General features: G+C 36.4%; 2 protein-coding genes across 3 annotated transcripts; one reads left to right on the top strand and one right to left on the bottom strand.

Annotated features, from left to right (window-relative positions):
* Positions 1-7400: 7400 nt before the first annotated feature.
* Positions 7401-11407, bottom strand: GAUT3 (galacturonosyltransferase 3). Of its 2 annotated transcripts, none has more exons than XM_089623673.1 (9): positions 11181-11407; positions 10768-10811; positions 10601-10658; positions 10231-10281; positions 10013-10150; positions 9672-9791; positions 9253-9587; positions 8212-9160; positions 7401-7896 (listed from the first exon to the last, which is right to left on the bottom strand). In XM_089623673.1, exons 1-9 carry the CDS (start codon positions 11238-11240, stop codon positions 7618-7620), a joined length of 2034 nt encoding a protein of 677 aa, XP_089479799.1. In that variant the 5' UTR covers positions 11241-11407; the 3' UTR covers positions 7401-7617. The 2 variants fall into 2 exon arrangements, with proteins under 2 accessions (XP_089479799.1, XP_089479800.1); XM_089623674.1 differs by having other exon boundaries at positions 10601-10661; positions 11181-11293.
* Positions 11408-13862: 2455 nt separating this feature from the next.
* On the top strand, positions 13863-19955 carry LOC149389412 (uncharacterized). Its single transcript, XM_089622617.1, has 2 exons — positions 13863-15029; positions 18381-19955. Exons 1-2 carry the CDS (start codon positions 13863-13865, stop codon positions 19953-19955), a joined length of 2742 nt encoding a protein of 913 aa, XP_089478743.1.
* Positions 19956-20184: the final 229 nt, after the last annotated feature.

Below are 20184 nucleotides of genomic sequence, written 5' to 3'. Positions count from 1 at the left end.
ATCATTATTCTCAAATATCTAGATTCCTTAAATATTGGAGAAAAATAAGAGAAATAAATATAAATATTGGAGAAAAATAAGAGAAATAAATATCCAAGATTATGATCTGATAAATGAGAGCAAAAGTAGGATTTGTAGTCAAGATCCAATGACTCATGCTTAACTACAAAATAGGAAAGGGCAAGCATATAGAGCTTTAGTATGTTTTGAATTAAATTTGGTTTCTTATAATACTTGGTGAATTTCTGGTTGTACCATTCATGTTTCAAATACGATGCGGGGACTCCTTACGACATGAACTATAAGTCAAAATGAGAAATTCATCTTCATGAAATAAAGTCAAAGTTCCAATTAAAGCAATTGCAACTTATTGTTTAATTTTAGGCATTTCACATCATATAGACCTTTTTCAAACCTTTTATATCCTTCCGTTTCTCAAAATTTGCTTTCATTATCTAAATTCTTTTAAACCTATACAAAAAAATTCATATCGACAACCAAAATTGTAGAGTTTTATTGCTTTTCATGAAAGAATGCTCTGGCACACCGATCAAAACCCACTTCTTCGAGATACTTTGCCATCTCGACATCTTTCCATCTCAACTGTCTAAAGTTTGCTTAAAATACTATTTTACTGAAGGCGTAAGCAGCGTCGTGTAGTTCATCGCGATAGTGATCAGTCTTGAACATATGTTGGACATTCAGTTGTAAATGATGGTAACATGCTCTGTGATGGATATCAGGGAACACAAATTCGACACCATGAATAATGCTAACATGTCGATCGGATATGAATGCCAAATCAAGTACGTCTTCATCGATAGCTTCTCTCAATTTCCTCAAAAAGCAAATCCAGGATGCATGACACTCACTGTCTACTACTCCAAATGCAAGTGGATATAACTATGAATTCGCATCAATTGTAATTGCGCAAATCAATTGTCCACCATATTTTTTCTTAAAAAATGCACTGTCCAATGATATGACCGACAAACATGTTTCAAACCAATTACGACACAGGTCGCAAATAGAAAAGAAAGCATACTTGAATTTGTCACCATCTCTCACAAAGTAAGTCAACGTCCTAGAATTTTTTTGCTGCAACATGTATAGTCAAGACGGTAACTTCTGATGGGATTGTTCCTGTGTACCCCGCACGTACCCAATAGCTTGCTCTTTGGAATCTCAAGCCTTCAGATACGATATGTTAACACTCCATTTTTTCTTGACTTATTCTCTGACGTTATGCGCCGAATACTCCGCCATAGAGCTAATGGAATACTTATCTTTAAATACTTGACTAATGACCATGGTCCAGCTCCTCGATAACCCTCTATTCGAACGACACGCGAACAAGAGTGTCTACTCTCATAAGACGTAATCTCCCACATATCAGACCGTTGCACGACACCCCTCAGCTTCCACGTGCATTTCTCATCTTTGCTATAACATACCATCTTTCTTTTGAAGAAGATTTCACTCTAAATTCAAAATTATATTTTAGAGTGTACAAGTGGACATTTTTCTTCAATGACTCCTTGCTCTCAAACTGTTGCTCAATATATATTGTGTTCATTACCTCCAGCACTGCTTAGTTCATCATATTTGTCACTATTGTGTTAATCATCTCTATCATGCATGTACACTTCGTCTTCGTCTCCCTTGTACACATTATACAAGTCATCTTCACCACCATTATGTTCGTTGTTGATTATAGGATCATTTTTTCGGTCGTTGATAATAAGATTATTCTGTCTCTTCTTCGGTTCAACGCGAGACAACTCTCCAACCATCACATTGTTTCCTTTACATATTCCTCGATACGCAATTGGCGCCATGATCTGTTTCGTTACTAAGCTTACACAAAGTGGAAATCTCTTACGATTTTTGTGCTTTATATATTACGAAACGTCACCATCATCTTTCAAAACAGCAGGAGCCATCGGAATCATACCCATTGCGTATGGGACTTTGAGTTTTAGGTCGAACGTCAATATGTAAGTTATCCATTTCGAAACATCTAAAACATACGTAACAGCATTGGTGAACATCCATAAGTGTTCAGTTTTCTCCCAGGTGCCGTTAACCAAGATAAAAATTGCAAAAAAAAGGCCAAACTAAGAAAAATTAGCATCTGTATCGTACACCATCATACGACATCATACACCATCATATGTTCAAAGCCATCGTGTCCTATCGTATCGCATCGTATTATATCGTATAGTATCGTACAATATCTTCATTTAAAAAAAAATCATCGTACAAGCAAGTTAAATCTCATCCTATCCTATCGTATTACATCGTACAAATATGTTAAAACCCATATTTCTTCCTATGTAATTCCTATATGAACGTCTATAATACCCTACATGCTATATTATTCAATAAAAACTCATTTAAATGATTAAGTAAGTAAACTTACTCATGATTCTATGAAATCCACTTAAGTAAGATGATTTGAGAGCTAGAGAGAAGATTTGAGAATTACAATTAAAGATAATATATGAGAATTAAGAAAGAAAGAGGTTTATTTGACCATAAGGGTATTTTTGTACGAAAAAGGGATAGAAGTCCATTTTTTGAGATCTTAATTTGATATTTTATTAATTTTTAGGTCCAATTAAATGAATTTTTCAATTGATTAAGCTTAACTAATCCTAGCGTGCTTGATACAGTGTAAGAAACTCATCTTATTTATAGCACATAAAAATCTATTTTGTTTATTCCCATTCCGATGTGGGATTTTATAAAACTCATCCAATAACGTATTTAGATGAGATTAGCATATACGATGGAATTTACGTTTGCATCGCGTTTATATTATATAACAAATTTGTTCTAATAATTAGTAATTAGCATATACGATAAAATCAGCATACACAAGTAGTATGTCCCGCGTGTTACAGCGGAATAATTTATATATTTTACTCTAGAGGAAGAAATATATGAAGACATGTCCAGAAATATTGAGGTTTTAAAAACTGAATTTAAATTTTTTTAGATATAATTTTATATTTCTATTTAAAAAAAATCGGTACGAATAAACAGTATTTGTGTCTAGAGTCCAATCTCTTATTTTTTTCTATTAAAAAAATTACTATGAATAGTGATATGAGTCTTGGGGCCAAACTCTTCTTTATATATATATATATATATATATATATATATATATATATATATATATATATATATGTATATGTATATATATATATATGTATATGTATATATCTATATATGTATATGTATATATACTAAGTGGCAAATTCACGGATATAAATAAGAATTTTGTCCCAATTTGTTACTTATTGGATCATATTATATAAATAAGCAAATTTGTTACATATAATACATTTGTGGATTTTTTTTTATTGGAAAAATAAGCATGGATTGGACATATTGTATATATATATATATATATATATATATATATATATATATAAATAAGACTTTCGTTTCGTTTATATAAATTTTTTATTATATATATATATATATATATCAATTTGTAATAATTTTTTAAAAATTTATTATATGTTAGTATATATCAAGGATTCAAATGCCGTTTTCGTTGCTGTTTCGAGCCTCTTGATTTATCGAAATTCGACACACCGACGGAAAATCGAACGGAAAAAATGTGGAAAATTGCAACTAATATGTCGTTTTCAAATGCTGTTTTCGATGGAAAACTGACAACCCGACGGAAAACCGAACGAAAAAAATGTGGCATAATATATTATATATATATATATATATATATATATATATATATATATATATATATCTTCAATTTTAAATTTGTAAAATATATGGTACTTAATATTTGTATGATATTTATTTTAAAAGTTTATGACAATGTATATATTATATTTTTAAAAGTTTAATTATATATATGTCTGATATATTTATTTTTTGACACTATATATTTCTTTACTCTATATATACAGCCCTAGCGTCGTACATTCAAAATAAAATCTGGAAGAGGCATAACCATGTAACAGGAAACCATGCAACAAAATCTCAAGTCATTGATTAGCTTGGATTAACTACAAATCACCCACATGCAGATCTCAAAAATCTCTCAAACTTCTATTACAAGAAATGGAAAACCAAGTTTAACTAGTAACTGTGTATGCACATGGTCTTAGCACACAGTTATTCCGCAACAAACACATCCAGCAATCAAACAGAAAAACAGATGAAAAATTGGTTCACAATTCGTTACCAGAAAACACACAAAAAATGTCGCCGGAAAAAATGGTGGTTCGCCGAAAAATGTGATGACTCGTCGGAAATTCCGGTGATTCACCGGAAATGTCAGAAAAATTTGAAAAACTATATATCATAGATCACAAAATTTCAACCAACTTTAATGAAGGACATTATGTTAAAAAAAAAATATTTTCTAGACCAAATCCACGAAATACAAAATCTGGGTTTAAAAAAAAAAAAAATTCCATAAACTCGCCGGTTTTCTCTACCCGTCACCGATTTTTTTGTGGAAATCACCTTGAGCAAGTCTGATTCTCGCCGATTAGCAACGAAACTCGCCGACACTCGCTGAAAAATTGACGCCGTCACAGCTGCGATGAACACTGATTATTTGGTGTCGAACGACACGCCGTTTCGGCTACTTTCAGACGAAAAAAAAGAGGGAAAACAACATCCATGCTTTCTCCGGCCGTTGGACCACCGAAAACGTCTTTACCGGCAAATGTCGGAGAATTTCGACGGCTTTTAAAACCTTGGTGTATATATGTAAAGTATTTTTTTTTTAATGTATTTGTTTTTCAAATATTCCGCGGGATACCCTTTTTTTTTACAGTATATCCCGCGGAATATGGTTTATCAAGCGGTAAGAGATACTTCGGACGTTCGTCAAATATCGCGGAATATCTTTGTACGAGACGTAATATCCTCAAAATCAAATGTGCGGTACGATCGCAAAATGTGAGATTTCAATCCAAAATCTAGCGTACACAGAGTTACTATTTGACGAAGAAAAAAAAATCAAATTAGTAGCCCATATTGCACCAAATCAATTTATATAAATTAGGGATAAATTTTAACATTGATAAAATCGAAATAGATGAGATAACAACAGATAGATCGTTGAGGTAATATTGTGATGTATTTAAAAACACATCAATGTAATATTTGACTAAAACTGATAAGATATAAATGATATTTTTTTTTCATTTATTTAATACTAAAATTTGTTGTAACTAGCCAAGTTTGTTATTCTAATTGGGGGAATAGCTCAAGTTTCATTTTATTAAGCAAATAGCTCATATATTCGGCTCAGACCATAATGCCCTCACTTCCTTCGCGAATAGGTTAATTAAATTAACGGACTGGAGTGAGTTAGGTTAATTATAATTAACTTATTGGTTGAATATTGCTTAGGTTCTGATTTTTTTGTGAGTATAGTTAATTTACTAAATAATTGAATTAGGAAATTAGGTTAATTAATTAAATGTTTTGAATATCAATTAACTTAAGTTTCTTATTTTTGTAAATTTTTTATGAATTTCAAATCTTTCACGAATCAGTTAATTAATTAACCTAACTCACCCCAGTACGTTAATTAAATTAACATATTCGCGAATTTACAATGAATCAACAAAATCAGAGATTTATCTTTCTCTTCTTCTTTTTCTGAGGCGATGATTCGTCGAGGCCTCCGTCGAACCGGTTCGACTCGAGGCGGAGAGTCAGCAGTCTCGGGAGACGAGCGATCGAGCTCGGTCGCCGGAATCTCACCGGTGAAACGGTTATGCGAGAAATCCAGTCTTTGGACTCGCCGAAGCTTTGAGATCCCGGAGCAGGAGGGCGTGGCGGCGGCGGCGGATGTGGTGGAGGAGTCGTCGTCGGAGAGGTTTGGGGCGGCGATGAGAGGGAAGGAGTTAGGGTTAAGAGAGGTTGTGGATGATAGGGGTAATTTAGGTAGTCTATTAAAGTTGGGCTATTTACTTAATAAAATGAAACATTGGCTAGTCATTTAATATTGTTGAGCCAATTTGGCTATTCTTCAAAATAGCCCATAGACTAATAGAAGAGTTTGGTACAATCCAATCCCCAATTTGATTCCTGGATTTCACGCTCGAATCAGTGATTTTGATAACTTTCGAATGTCAATTTTTATCTTTTTATGTATGTATTCTCCACGATGCTTCAAATTTCACATATCGTTGTTGTTTTTATTTTTATTTTAAATAAACTACATATAGGGCTGAAAGATGCACATGAATAAGGAAAAAATAGTAAATATCAGAGTCAACATCATTGTAAAGTCAATAAAATTATATATTTGTTGCCAATTATCTATTTATGGTATAATTTTTATTTTAATTAAATAGAAGGTCTAAACTTGATATTTTTTTCAAACCAAGGGTTAAAGTCGATATCTCACTTAAATACGGGTACATGTGTCATTTTCCCATAACCTTAGTATAAGTCGTTAATATAGTGGTTGTATATATATGTTTGCTTTATGTATATCCAAGTCCAACTAAGTTTAGTAGAGTATTCCTAAATCCTAATTAGAATCGAAAAAGGGTTGTTAAAGGAGGGGAAAAAAAAAGAACGAAAATATCATTAAAATTACAAATCCTACTTTTATTAGGATACTATTTCATATCCTAATACGAGCTACGGTTTAGCTCTCTAGGTCTCATCTATAAATACGTACAGAGAAACAATTCTACACGCAGTCAATTAAAGAAGCAATCGAACGTAGTTTTTCAAATAATCTAAAGAAACCCTTAGAGCGAAATTTACACATCATCCAAAAATACATCAGCAACATGATAATCCTCATTAGATGTTGCGTCAAAAGATCCACGGACGATGAAGAAGATTTAATAAAAGAAGTAAAAGTGGTGGATTTCAATCTGTGGTCTGACCATCAGAAACTCGAAGAGCTCTTTACGGAACTGTCGTTCATGAGCAAGGACGGCGAAGAGAAGGTCGACATGTGTCCTCGATTGGACTTCGGTGCAGCGAACACGGCTTCCGTGGTTTCCGCGGCCAAGAGGTTGGGCGTGACAACTCAACAGTACTATTCTGCGAGGCAAAACCTCCTCAGAAGCTTCAACTTTACCAAGAAAGAGAGTTTCAGAAAGAAGACAATCAAGTGGTTTAAGAGCAAGCTAGGTTCTTAAGACTTAGTTGGCCGGTTTTTTTGTCTTGTTTCTATACAGTACTTAAGCCAACTTTTTACTACTTCGACGTTCTTTAGATCGTCGATGGTGATAACTGAACGCATTGTATAGTAATTAAAAGCCTTTTTTATATTTAAGAAGTCTATATTTAATTAAGTTCCTTCCTACGCAAGTAAAGTTATCAATCAATTTATATACTGATATCCAATTGGAAGACAGACATGTCACTAAATAATTTTTTCTGGTTCATATATAACCACGGAACTTTTTTCTTCTTTAGAATTAATCTCAGAAGAGGAAAAAAAATGTTGGATTTCTATTACTTCTCTTTCTTTTGTACTATTGATGTTTATGGCACATTTACACCTGTTCATTGAATGAACCTCGGTTTTCTAGCTGCAAAAAAGCAAGGTATTACAAGAGGGTATGTGTTCATGGATTAAAAAAAAACATGAAAGAATCAATATTCGGCAATGTTGCAGTTTTGAAGATAGGGGTTATCGAACATGACGTATTTGGTCCAGTAAGACTTGTACTTGGAAATAGCTAGTTCCAACCATGGCTTGTAATTTCCGTTGTAATGGACGACCGCGGCGTTATCGAGCTCAGTCATGTTAAGGGCCGGGTCGTAGCCGAGTCCCAGAACGTGCCAGCCTCGATCCAGCGGATGTGTCAGATTGTAAAATGTGATCAAACCCGGTGGCAAAGTCCCAAGTTTCCACAGAGTCCTCTCTTCGTTCTGCAAACACATATACCCGTTTAGACAAATCAGTGGCAAAAATCAAAATATACTTTATACGAATGTGGGGATAAAAAAAAAACCGAAAAAACCATAAACCGGAGACCAATTTAAAACGATTTAATACAGAACTGGTGTTTCATTAGCATGCTTATATTAGAAGACTTTAGATGGTTAAATTTGTTAAGCCTATTTATTTAGTTGGATTTGTAAAAATTTTAAAAAAGAATAACAGTGATAAAAACAATTTGAGACCATGCAAACCCTAAACTTTTCAGTACCAACACAAGCGTATAACAGTGAACGTTGACTTACGGCGTCTTGCCAGCGATGGTAAATTCCTGTGATGTTCTGTTTCTTCCACTCCTTCAAGTCAAACATATTCATTCCATACGCCCAACCACATGCATTCGGATCAAAGTTCTCAAAGATCAACGGGTTCGAGAAGTTCAGATACTTATCAAACCTGTGGAAGCTCTCTTTACAGGTCTCCACGGCCCCATTCACCATCCCTCGAAGATCGACAGACCATAGAGGCGTCAAATCTTTCTGGACCACAATGTCGTCGTCCAAGAACAAGATCTTATCCAGCTTTGGGTAAACCTCGGGGAGATAGAACCTGAGATGGTTCAGCATGGAGAGGTACTTCGGGTTCCGGTACTTGAGATTGTCCAAGCCCAGACCCAGAGACGATGGGTGGTTCGCCTTGAAATAGTATTCTTTGAGCCGGTTCGATTCGAGCTGGCGAAGAACAGAGCAGTATGAGGAATTCAGCCACTTGAAATCGTCAATATTTTGGACCTCAACGGTCGGTCCAGCCGGAGGGTTGATCAGAAACCACATTCTCATCGCGGCAAAGTTCAGCTTATCAGTGACTACGTGGAAAACGTGTTTCTCGGGATCTTTCGCATGCTGCGATGTAGAATTGACAACCACCGATGTTGCCAGTACATTGTCGGAAAAGATAGCGTAATGGTAAAGAGAAGGGTTTTCGAGGTTTCCCTTTTTTTCCTCGTCCTTTCGGTTGTGATATCCCAGCGAGAAATAGTCTGCAGCGAGCTGAAGAGGAAGGCAATGCAAAGGCTTGGGGACCGTTTTCGCGGCAAGTTGAATCAGGAATGCACTTTTCTTCTTCTGCGAGCTCACATTCTCTTCCGCAGATTGAAGCATGGCTCTAATTTTCCGTGACATAAGAGAGCAATCATACAAGTTTTCTTTTGCAACGGAGAGAATGTGACCCATTGCTTTTGCTTGTTCAACAGAACTGCAAAAAAATTAAAAATAAAATAAAATAAAATAAATGCACGAGAACAAGAAAGGAATGAAGTTTGGTCGTCATTTGGAGACTGGAAATACCTGTGTTTAAGCTCAGCATCAGAGTTCGCTTCTCCAATAGCTCGCTGGCTTTTCCTGGACTGTGCAATCAGGGAATTATAAAGACTACTTTTATTCTTTGACTTGGCAATGTTAGCGTAAGCCTTTGCCATTATGAGCTGGTCTCGCATGAGTTTCAAGGTGGAATCGGAGTTGGGATTATCATAATCTCTCCTCCAAATGCTGTATTTTCCTTTAACAGTGGTGTCAAAATTTCTAGAGCGTTCGATCGCTGCTTCCACCATCTGCATGTTAGCATCTTTATCATCGCGTATAAGCTCCAGAGTTCGAAGGTTTCTCCTTTCTTGCCGCATTTTCTGAAGAACCAGGCTCAAATAACAACATAAATCTCCACATCTAAAATGAGTTTTGAAGGGGAAAGACAACATTATAAAGTTCACCTTCCGCTTGAGCTTCACTGGGTTCATTGATGAGGTAAAAGGAAATTGAATTCCATCTTCCTCAGATAGATGGTCATCTCTCTCTCTAGTTTCCGTAGACTGAAATGAGTCATCTACACTCTGGGAATTAGAAATTAAGTGAGAATTTTTAAGTCAATATATCCATATACAAATGTACAACCCACAACGCTGTTATCCCATTAGATAAAACTACAACATGCAAAAACATCTCATAAGAATATGTCATGCATTTCTATAGTTTTTTGTCTCACAGAACACACCACAAAGACATATTTAGCCTTATTGAAAAAAATTTATCTCCTAGATCACCTGAAAAATACCTGTGAAGTCTTTGGCTGGTCAGGATTTGCATCCATTGGATTTTCCAGGACCCAAGAACGTGACAGATCTTTCATTCTCACCATTCCAAGACGAAAGGCACCAGAAGTGTCTGTGTACGATACTGTTATGTCAATATCCTAAACAAACCAAAAAAGCACATTAAACATTGGTAACACTTTCTGAAAATGAAAAACTATCTCAAATATAAACCAAATACCTTTTGATCTGAAAACGAACCAAGTCCAGAAACAGAAGATGCATCTTCCTCCTGCATGATCGGCGATGAAAATAAAAGTGAATAACGAGTTATGGTATGTGATATACACTAGATATTTATTGTATATGAAAATCAAACCCGACACCCTTCAAACACAGTTAATCAGTTGAATCATTCTCTAGTCTACTACTCTAAAATCAGCTTATTTTTATTTGAAAACTCCATTGCAGTGATGTTTCACTCTCTTTAGAAGTAACAAAAATTATATTGAACGAAAATGAAAGTTTTGGTTGGCAACGTTGATGTAAATTTTGAATAAACTAACCAAAACTAAAACTATTCTGAGAATTTATGAAAACGAAAACAAAACCTTTTTCTCTCGGCATTGCTCGCAGTCATACAACGATCGATGTCCATTAAAATCTTTCCTGCTGAAAAAAAAAAAGTCAAACCAATTACAGATAGAGCAAAAAAAATAAAAATAAATAAATGGGTACAAAAGTGCCAAAGCCCCATATCAGTACTAAAAGAACTTACATTTCCGAAGAATCGCCTCCGAAAACATGAACACAAAATAAAACCTGCATGACGTTTATAACTAATCAGAATGCAATCAAATTGTTTAGCTCAGAAACACATATTAGCCAATGCTACTATACAAGCGATAACTCCCTAAACACGATCTAGTCTCTATCCCTAACCTGAGACTTCGTGATTTCCGTGACTAAACCACGCAGTATGACCTTAAACTGGTGGATCTTAAGCGATTTATCACAGTAAACTTCAATAAAAACAAAATTAAACCGGGAATAAACACAACGAATCGTAATTCCAGTTCCCAACGGAAGTTAGACGGATCGTGTAATAACAGAAACGAATCATTACAGAAAGGTTATTTTAAGAAACCGAAGCAAATCCGAGACTGAGAAGAGGAACCGAATTGCTGTTACCAGTGAAATGAAGATGAGAGGAAGTGAAGCGAAGGTCGGGAATGAAACTCTAGATTTCATGATGATTGGTTTAAACAAAGAAATCTCAAGGCCGCAGTTGATTTCCACGAGAAGGAAATGAAAGGGCGACACCCATGGAAGTTAGTTCTTCCGCTAGCTGCTGTTGTTTTTCCTCCTGATTCTGATTCAGAGCTCGGAAAACGAACGCTTACTACTTCATTGCTTCAAACGACATGTCGGTGAATACAAAATGACTATATATATTGATAAATTTCATTTTTTTATCTCAAAATTAAAGAAATATCAAGATTAGACCCACTAATAAAAAAAAATCCAAAATTGAATTTTTGAGCTAATTTCGGACAAAAATGCCATTTAAGCCAAATAAACACCATTTCTCTCTTCTCTTCTCACTTCCTTCGCACATCTCTCTTGATCTCTTTCTCTCTCGCACCAAATCCGATGAGCTCCGACAGATTCCGAGTGCTTTCGAAGAGGTCCGATGCTATTCATCCGGCCTTCAACGTTCTTCAAGCTTCCGATGCTAGAAACTCGAGTTTTAAGCTTTCAGCGCTCAAAATGACGAAAAAAGTAATATTACAACTTTATTTTTATGTTTTGATTGTGGTAGGATAGTTTAAATAGTACTTAGAATGATTATTAGTGATTATTTTATGATTTGGGTCGGTTTTAATAAAGTTAGAGTTTTGAATTTGGGGTTTTTTTCGATAGGATCCGAAAATTTCCGATGAAATTTATAGCCAAATTCGATGATTTCCGATGGGTTAAGATGAAATTCATGGGATATTTTCGATGGGATCCAATGGGTTCCGATATTTTCCGTTGGTTTGCGATGAAAAAAAGATTTTTAAAGGTTTCGGATAGTTTCCAATAGGATCCGATAATTTTCGATACTCTCCGATGCTTTCAGATGAAATCCAATGCTTTCAGATTAAATTCGATGCTTTTTTATATTAATAATAATAATAATAATAATAATAATAATAATAATAATAATAATAATAATAATAATAATAATAATAATAATAATAATAATAATAAATTAGGACAAATTGGCATTCCTCTTCAACAGCTACTCGGGACGAACCACATACTGTGGGACGAGTTTCATAAAGATTGTGAAAGAAAAATTTAAGGATTTTTATTTAAACGATCGGCCCGTAAGGACTCCGTTCGAGCAGTTTTTTACGAGAAGCACGCTAAAATTTTCTCTTGTACTCCTACACGCTCTTCTTTTGCGTAAGGTTGAGCCAACGACATAGGGAGGGATACACTTCTGATTGGGAAATGAACGAGTGGGATTTGGAAGGCCCGAGTATACTTTGATATGCGGCTTGAACATGGAAGGCGGTCCATCTATGGATGAACAAAACGAGCGCAATTGCGATAGCTTGAACAAAGAGCCCTTGAACGTGGTGTCAAATTTGAAGTTCATTGTTTTGGTAACGGCATTCAACATTTGCCAAGATCCGGACGATGCTTTCAAGCTTGGTCTTTGTGTCTTTGTTATAGGATATTTACTTGGACTAGAACATAACAAAAGCATCGAATATAACCTACATATGGTTGAAGACCTCCCGTTCTTTTTATAGTCTGCCTTGGGGAAATATCACTTGGGTCGAGACTTTTACGTCGCTCTCGGTCAATTTGTCGCACTAAAATGACAACTTCTAGATTAAGTTGGGGAAGAGAATATTGTGTAAAAAGAGGTCAAATATACATTGACGAGAAATTTGCATGTCATTCAGTATTGGGCGTACGAGGCTATCTCAGAGACAAGATTACATTTCGATAAGAATGTCGATCATCGGATACCGAGAATGCATTCATGGACTTGCGAGTGATTCATCACGAGCAAAGATGTCGAGAATATTAAAAAACGGTAACTACTTTTAACTTAAATACATTATTGTCGGTAACATTAAAACATTGAAATATTTATAAAGTTTGTTGTGTTGTATTTGGGCATTCTTCAAATGTTGATACCACGGTCGCAAAGATGGAGTTTTACAAGTTATTGGAGACGCAACTCAGTCGATCTCTCTATCCAAAAGAAGTCGAGGGAGATGACGTAGTGGAGCCACGTACTATTCACAAGAAGATTGAACTAGTAGTTTCAATCGCGAAAGAAGCAGGCATATTCCGACATGCCAAAGAGGACAAACACGATAGATAACATATGGAGTGATGAAAACGACGAAAATGAACATATTTCAGATACTCTGCGAGTTCTTTGTCAGGTATATATGGCTTCCTTGTAGAAGTGATTGCGTAAAAAGTAAACGTCGACAACTCGACGTTGGGCAGATGCGATGCCATGCTCGCCTGGGATGCCCAATTATTGTGTAGGAATTACTGATTTGATTTATTTCCGAGTATTATTAGGATTTAGATACTCGGAAATCATCCTGTATATCTGCTGTAATTAGGTAGAGATAAAATAGGAATTAGTTTTTATTCTGGTTTATCCTTTCCTAGAATAGAGGATCTGATTGTATTTAGTTTGTGTATAAATAGGCTATTCAGCCGTGTGGAATGATATACAAAATTTCATCTTCCTAAAACCTACATGTATCAGAGCCTCTCTCTAAAACTACCCACTCGATGGAAAAAACACCAACCAGCCAAAATTCCTCATCTTCAATCACTCAAAGAAACACCATGGAAACATCCCAGTCATCCGTTCATTCTTCTATGCTCATCACAGGGCATAGATTGAATGGAAGGAATTTTCTGGAATGGTCTCAATCGGTGAAACTTGCGATTGATGGAAAGGGAAAATTAGGATACATAACTGGCGAAGTGAAGACGCTGAAGGCAGGAGAAGATGGCTACAACACCTGGAGATCCGAAAACTCGCTGGTAATGGTGTGGCTGCTCAATGCGATGGATGCTTCCATTGCAAAGCCTCACCTATTCATCAAGACGGCGAATGAAATTTGGGTGTCAATCCGGGAGACGTACTCCGATCTGGGCAATTCATCGCAGATCTTCGAATTGAAGACAAAGCTGTGGAAGTCTAGACAAGGAAAAAGGGAAGTAATGACCTATTATAATGAGATGGTGTCTTTGTGGCAGGAATTAGATCAATGCCATGATGATAGGTGGGAAAGTGGGGCTGATTATGCTCGACAGCAAAAGCGCGAAGAGAATGATCGCATATACATGTTCCTGGCTGGTGTTAACAAGGACCTCGACGAGGTGAAGGGAAGGATTCTCGGAAGACGTCCGCTGCCGTCTATGAGAGAAGTCTTCTCCGAGATTAGACTCGAAGAAAACAGGAGGAAGGTCATGAGTAACACAACCGGGGATTCTGCGAGCCACATCGAGTCATCTTCTCTATTCTCACACGGGAATGGAAACGAAGGAGAGAAGAAGAAGCCGTGGTGCGATCATTGCAAAAAGCTATGGCACACGAGAGAGACTTGCTGGAAACTTCACGGAAAACCGGCCGGAGACAAAAAGAAGAAGGAGAAGGCCTTCCAAATCAGTGCCGAGAATTCTCAGGAAGACCAAGTCAACTCAGAACAGCTTAATCTCACGAAGGATCAGATCGAGCAGCTCCTGAAACTACTAAACCTATCCAAAAATTCCAGCCTCGATACTCCCTCATGTTCTTTCGCACAAAATGGTAAACCAGTATCTTCTATTCCTTCTTCCTACTCATGTTCAAAAAACACAGACACTTGGATCGTTGATTCAGGTGCGAGTGATCATATGACAGGAAATCCAAATAGCTTTTCAACCTATAAACCATGTGCTGGCAATAGGAAAGTTAGAATCGCTAATGGAACACTTTCAGCCATAGCAGGTCTAGGGAATATCAATGTTTCAACCTCTCTACCATTATCTAAAGTGCTACATGTCCCAAATTTATCTTGTAATCTGTTCTCTATTAGCAAGATAACAAAAGCCCTAAACTGTCGTGCAATCTTTTACCCATCTTATTGCATATTTCAGGAACTGGACTCGGGGAAGACGATTGGCAATGCTAGAGAATGTGACGGACTCTATATCCTAGACCCAGAACCGGACTCAAATAAGGGAAGTCAAGAGAGTTCTTGCCTGAATATTGTCTCAAGTCCGAATAATAATGAGATTTATTTTTTGCATTTTCGCTTAGGACATCCTAGCTTTCATTATCTTAAAAAATTGTTTCCTGAATTGTTTATTAATAACGATCTTTCCAGCTTTCATTGTGAAATATGTGCATTAGCAAAGCATCATAAAAACACATATCCACCTAGGGAATATAAATCATCTAAACCATTTTCACTAATTCATAGTGATATATGGGGAGCTTCTAGAGTACCAACATGTAATGGAAAAAGTGTTGGAATTGATCTAGGGTTTAAGAAAAAGATTAAACGCTTCGGGAAGCGGCGGAATTTTAAAAAATTTCTTTTCAAGTAAAAACAGTTTTTACTAACCTAGACAAAGAAGCAAGTACATGTAATTAAAAATCAATATGAGCTAAGAGTTTACTAACCTTTCTTGAAGCTTGAACTTTGAAGAAGCTTTTGGAAAGTTCGCAACGCTCGTCTCCCCTCGCAGCACGTCTCTCTTTCTTTCCTCGGCACCTCGAGCAACCACGAAAGTTTCTATCACTAAATCACTCGAAATAAAGGAATCAGTGAGTGGACACTTTTAAACACTACGACTTAAGAACAAGTCTTGAAGTCGCAGAGCTAAACACTAGGTCGAGTGAGGACCTAGGTGCCAAGACAAGAAAAAATCGAAAATAAACTAGAGAGAGAGAGAGAGAGGATTTTCGGCCAAAGTTCTAGAGAGAGAGTCTCTCAAATCTCTTAAACTTGGATGAATGAAATGTGAGGAAATGAGGCTCCTATTTATAGGAGAGGTCTCACCTTCAATAAGGTAGTTTCCTCTTCTATAGAATATCACATATACATGAGCAATTTCCTCTTTTTCCCTTTGAGACACTCGGCCAACACAAGGCTTCTAGAAGCCTTGATTTGTTTCCTATTTTGTTCAAGGCCTTGCCTTGTCTCTCACTTGGCCGATTCCCACTTTCCTCTTGGAGGAAATTTGTTTCCTCTTTTTCTTTTGGCAAGTATCTAAATACATTTATGCACAAAATAAACTCTCTTTCCTTGGGTATTATGGGCGCCTATTCTCATCTAGAAGGAGCTTCTAGAAGCTTCTTCATTTGTTCATGACAACATGAGAAAAGCCCATTAAGAATTTTCAATAAAATTCTTATGAAATGAAATTAATTCACAAGGCCCAATAATCAAGTTATGGCCGAGTGACATTAAGTCATCAAATGAACTTGTCAAAAAATTTATTGACATTCATTTCATCATATGTCTCAAAAGACAAAAATACCCTTTTGACTATTTTCGTTCTTGTTTTGACTTAGCTTCCAGTTTAACTATTCCTATCGATGTGATTCGTGACAGTGACCTCATGGACCCAAATGAACAAAGTTTGAGCTAAACACTTGGACTCAAAAGTTCACAAACCTTTTCCAAGTTTAGCTTAATGCCAACTGACTCCACTAAAGAGCTGACACTGAAAATCTCTCGGTTCAAATGAATTTGTTTTCTACTCAAGAATTCGACCTAATTATGATGAGCGGATCCACTGAATATTATCTATGTTTACCCTTCATGAATGTCATCAGCTAGTCGGGATTTACTAAATTACCATTTTACCCTTCTAGCTGTTATTTCCTCAACTCCTTTGTCGCTTGTGAATAAGTTAGAAACAATGTATTGACGAGGAGCTAACAAGTCACATTGTTTCATCCAAAAGAGTCAGGACTCAATTTGGACACTGGCCAGTTCATTTATTCACACTCCAAGGAACAAAGCATGAGGTGACATACATTGCATTTCAGCAATCTTGTACATGAATTTCATATCTATGAGAACTTCACAAAGTTACTCATGACATACTCACAACTTAGTACTTCACCAATAGGCCTTGTTCGGAATCACATAGTGAGTCCGAACTTTGACTTTCTCAAATGAGAATACTAAGGTGTGAAATGGCATGTCTCATTTCAGGATTAAGGTAAGCATGATGCAATTCATACATAGTGACTTCGAGACATAAGAGGTTAAATGGTTTGTTCTTATATTGTCTCTAGAAGTGCACTGGTCAATTCAGTACCTTCGGAAGATACCTAGAAGAACTATAGAGTCCCCAACTCTCAATGCCTCATAACCAGACATCATAGATTCTTCTAACAATCATACTGAGGTCAATAGTCATTTGACCCTAAGATTGCGAATATATCGTTTTAAGCAAACTACGAAGAGTTTGTTCATGCAAATCTACATTTGTCTCTTCGTAAGTTGTTAAGTTTGTTTATGGACTAAAAGACTAAGGTTTTATCATAAAGCTTCAAACAAAGAAAGAATGAATGAACGTTTCAACTTTATTAATGAATAAGCAATTACAAGCAAGAGTCTTCGTAAGACTATATGACATCAAATGTACATAAATAGACACTACTACTCTTCTTGTGGGCACCATTGACAACAAAAAGATGGTTTATTACCCTAATTGATGATCATACACGAGTAACTTGGGTTTTCCTACTTAAAGAAAAATCAGAGGTAGAAAATGTTTTCAAAAATTTCTATAGTATGGTTCAAACTCAGTTTAATACTCGGATACAAATGGTTAGGAGTGATAATGGACGAGAATACTTTGCGAAAAATTTAAATAAATTCTTTGAAGAAAAAGGCATAATTCACCAAAGTTCTTATGTTGACACACCACCACAAAATGGCATAGCGGAAAGGAAAAATAGACATATCTTAGAGGTCACTCGTGCATTAATGTTTTCAGCAAAAATCCCTAATTATCTTTGGGGAGACAGTGTTCTTCATGCTACATATTTAATCAATCGCATGCCTTCAAGAGTTTTGTCTTTTCAAACACCTATGAGTTTTTTCCAAAGAGAATTTCCAAAAACAAGAGTTTTTAATTCTATGCCATTAAAGATCTTTGGGTGCGCGGTGTTTATCAAAAATCCTGACCAAAATGCAAGTAAACTCGATCCTAAAGGAAAAAAAAATGTGTTTTGTGGGGATAGCCCCAACTCAAAGAGGATATAAGTGTTTTTATCCGTCTACACGGAAAACCATAATCACAATGGATACAACTTTTTTTGAAAATACACCTTTTTTTACAACTCATCTTCAGGGGGAGTTTGAAGGTGAAGATTCCGAAAGCTACAGGTTAGATAATTCTGGAATAGATATTCAGGAAATAGAAAACTCTGAAAGTATTGATGTTCAAAAAATAAGTGATATTGAGTCGATGAATTTTTTTAAAGAAAACGAACCAAGTATCACAGAAAATAAATCTCAAGAGGACATGTACAGTAATCGGGCAAGCAGTCTGTTTGAAAAAACATATGTGAGAAAGGATCTAGCTCAAGATATAGAAGCTGTCACATCTCCGGCAAGTCAAGAATCTGAACCGGAGAAAGAACCTGAGGTAAGTGAGCCCAACTTTGATCTTGATTTACCTATTGCTTTAAGAAAAGAGAGACGTGCCTGCACAAAAACCCTTTTGTATCCTACCTCTTCATATGTCTCATATTCTAACCTATCCTCTGCTTTTTCTACCTTCACCACAAACATATTCGATATTGTCATTCCTAGTAGTATTCAGGAAGCTTTGGCTCAACCGGAGTGGAAGAAGGCTGTTTTCGACCGATTCACTCAGTTTGTGAAAGGGCAAGAATACACTCAAGCGCAGGCAGATCATACAATGTTCACAAGATACTCGGAGGAAAACGGGATTTCGGTGCTGATTGTATACGTGGACGACATAATTCTCACAGGAGATGGCTACGGAGAATTGGAACGCTTGAAGGGAAAGCTTGCGAAGGAGTTTGAGGTAAAGGATTTGGGAGAAATGAAATACTTCCTAGGTATGGAAGTGGCTAGATCGAAGAAGGGCATCGTTGTCTCTCAAAGAAAATATATCCTAGACCTCTTGAAGGATACAGGAATGAGTGGGTGTCGGCCGGCTGAAACCCCAATAGATCCAAACCAAAAGCTCGGAAGTATAGAAGATGGAGTTCCGGTGAATGTTCAACGATATCAAAGACTAGTGGGAAGGTTGATTTACTTGTCTCACACAAGGCTCGATATAGCCTTTGCTGTGAGTTTTGTAAGTCAATTCATGCATAGTCCTTGTGAAGAGCATCTCGAAGCCACAAACCGGATTCTAAGGTATCTAAAGAGCTGTCCAGGAAAGGGGCTGCTGTTTAAGAAGAACGAAACAAGAGCTGTGGAGGCATTTACTTACGCGGATTGGGCTGGACCGGGAGATCGGAGGTCTACTTCAGGTTATTGTACCTACGTGTGGGGAAATCTAGTCACTTGGAGGAGTAAAAAACAGAACGTGGTGTCGAGAAGTAGTGCAGAGGCAGAATTTCGATCAATGGCGAATGGTATTTGCGAACTCATATGGATAAAGCGGGTCCTTGAAGATCTCCGCGAAACAGCCGAACTACCTCTACGACTATTCTGCGACAACAAGGCCGCCATAAGCATTGCGCAAAATCCAGTTCAACACGATCGCACGAAGCACATAGAGATCGACCGACACTTCATAAAGGAGAAGATGGATGCCGGGATAATATGTACACCGTACGTCAGCACAAAGGAGCAAACAGCAGACATCTTGACGAAAGGGTTATTTAGGCCAACATTCGATTTTTTTGTAAACACGTTGGGCATGTTTGATATTTATGCACCAACTTGAGGGGGAGTGTAGGAATTACTGATTTGATTTATTTTCGAGTATTATTAGGATTTAGATACTCGAAAATCATCCTGTATATCTGCGGTAATTAGGTAGAGATAAAATAGGAATTAGTTTTTATTCTGGTTTATCCTTTCCTAGAATAGAGGATCTGATTGTATTTAGTTTGTGTATAAATAGGCTATTCAGCCGTGTGGAATGATATACAAAATTTCATCTTCCTAAAACC

This window comes from Urtica dioica, chromosome 8 (genome assembly GCF_054948205.1).
Source record: "Urtica dioica subsp. dioica isolate 48M chromosome 8, U.dioica_male_clone48M_v1_H2, whole genome shotgun sequence".
Lineage (NCBI taxonomy): Eukaryota > Viridiplantae > Streptophyta > Magnoliopsida > Rosales > Urticaceae > Urtica > Urtica dioica.
The sequence above is the reverse complement of the archived record's forward strand: the minus strand, read 5'-3'. Positions and strand labels throughout refer to the sequence as shown.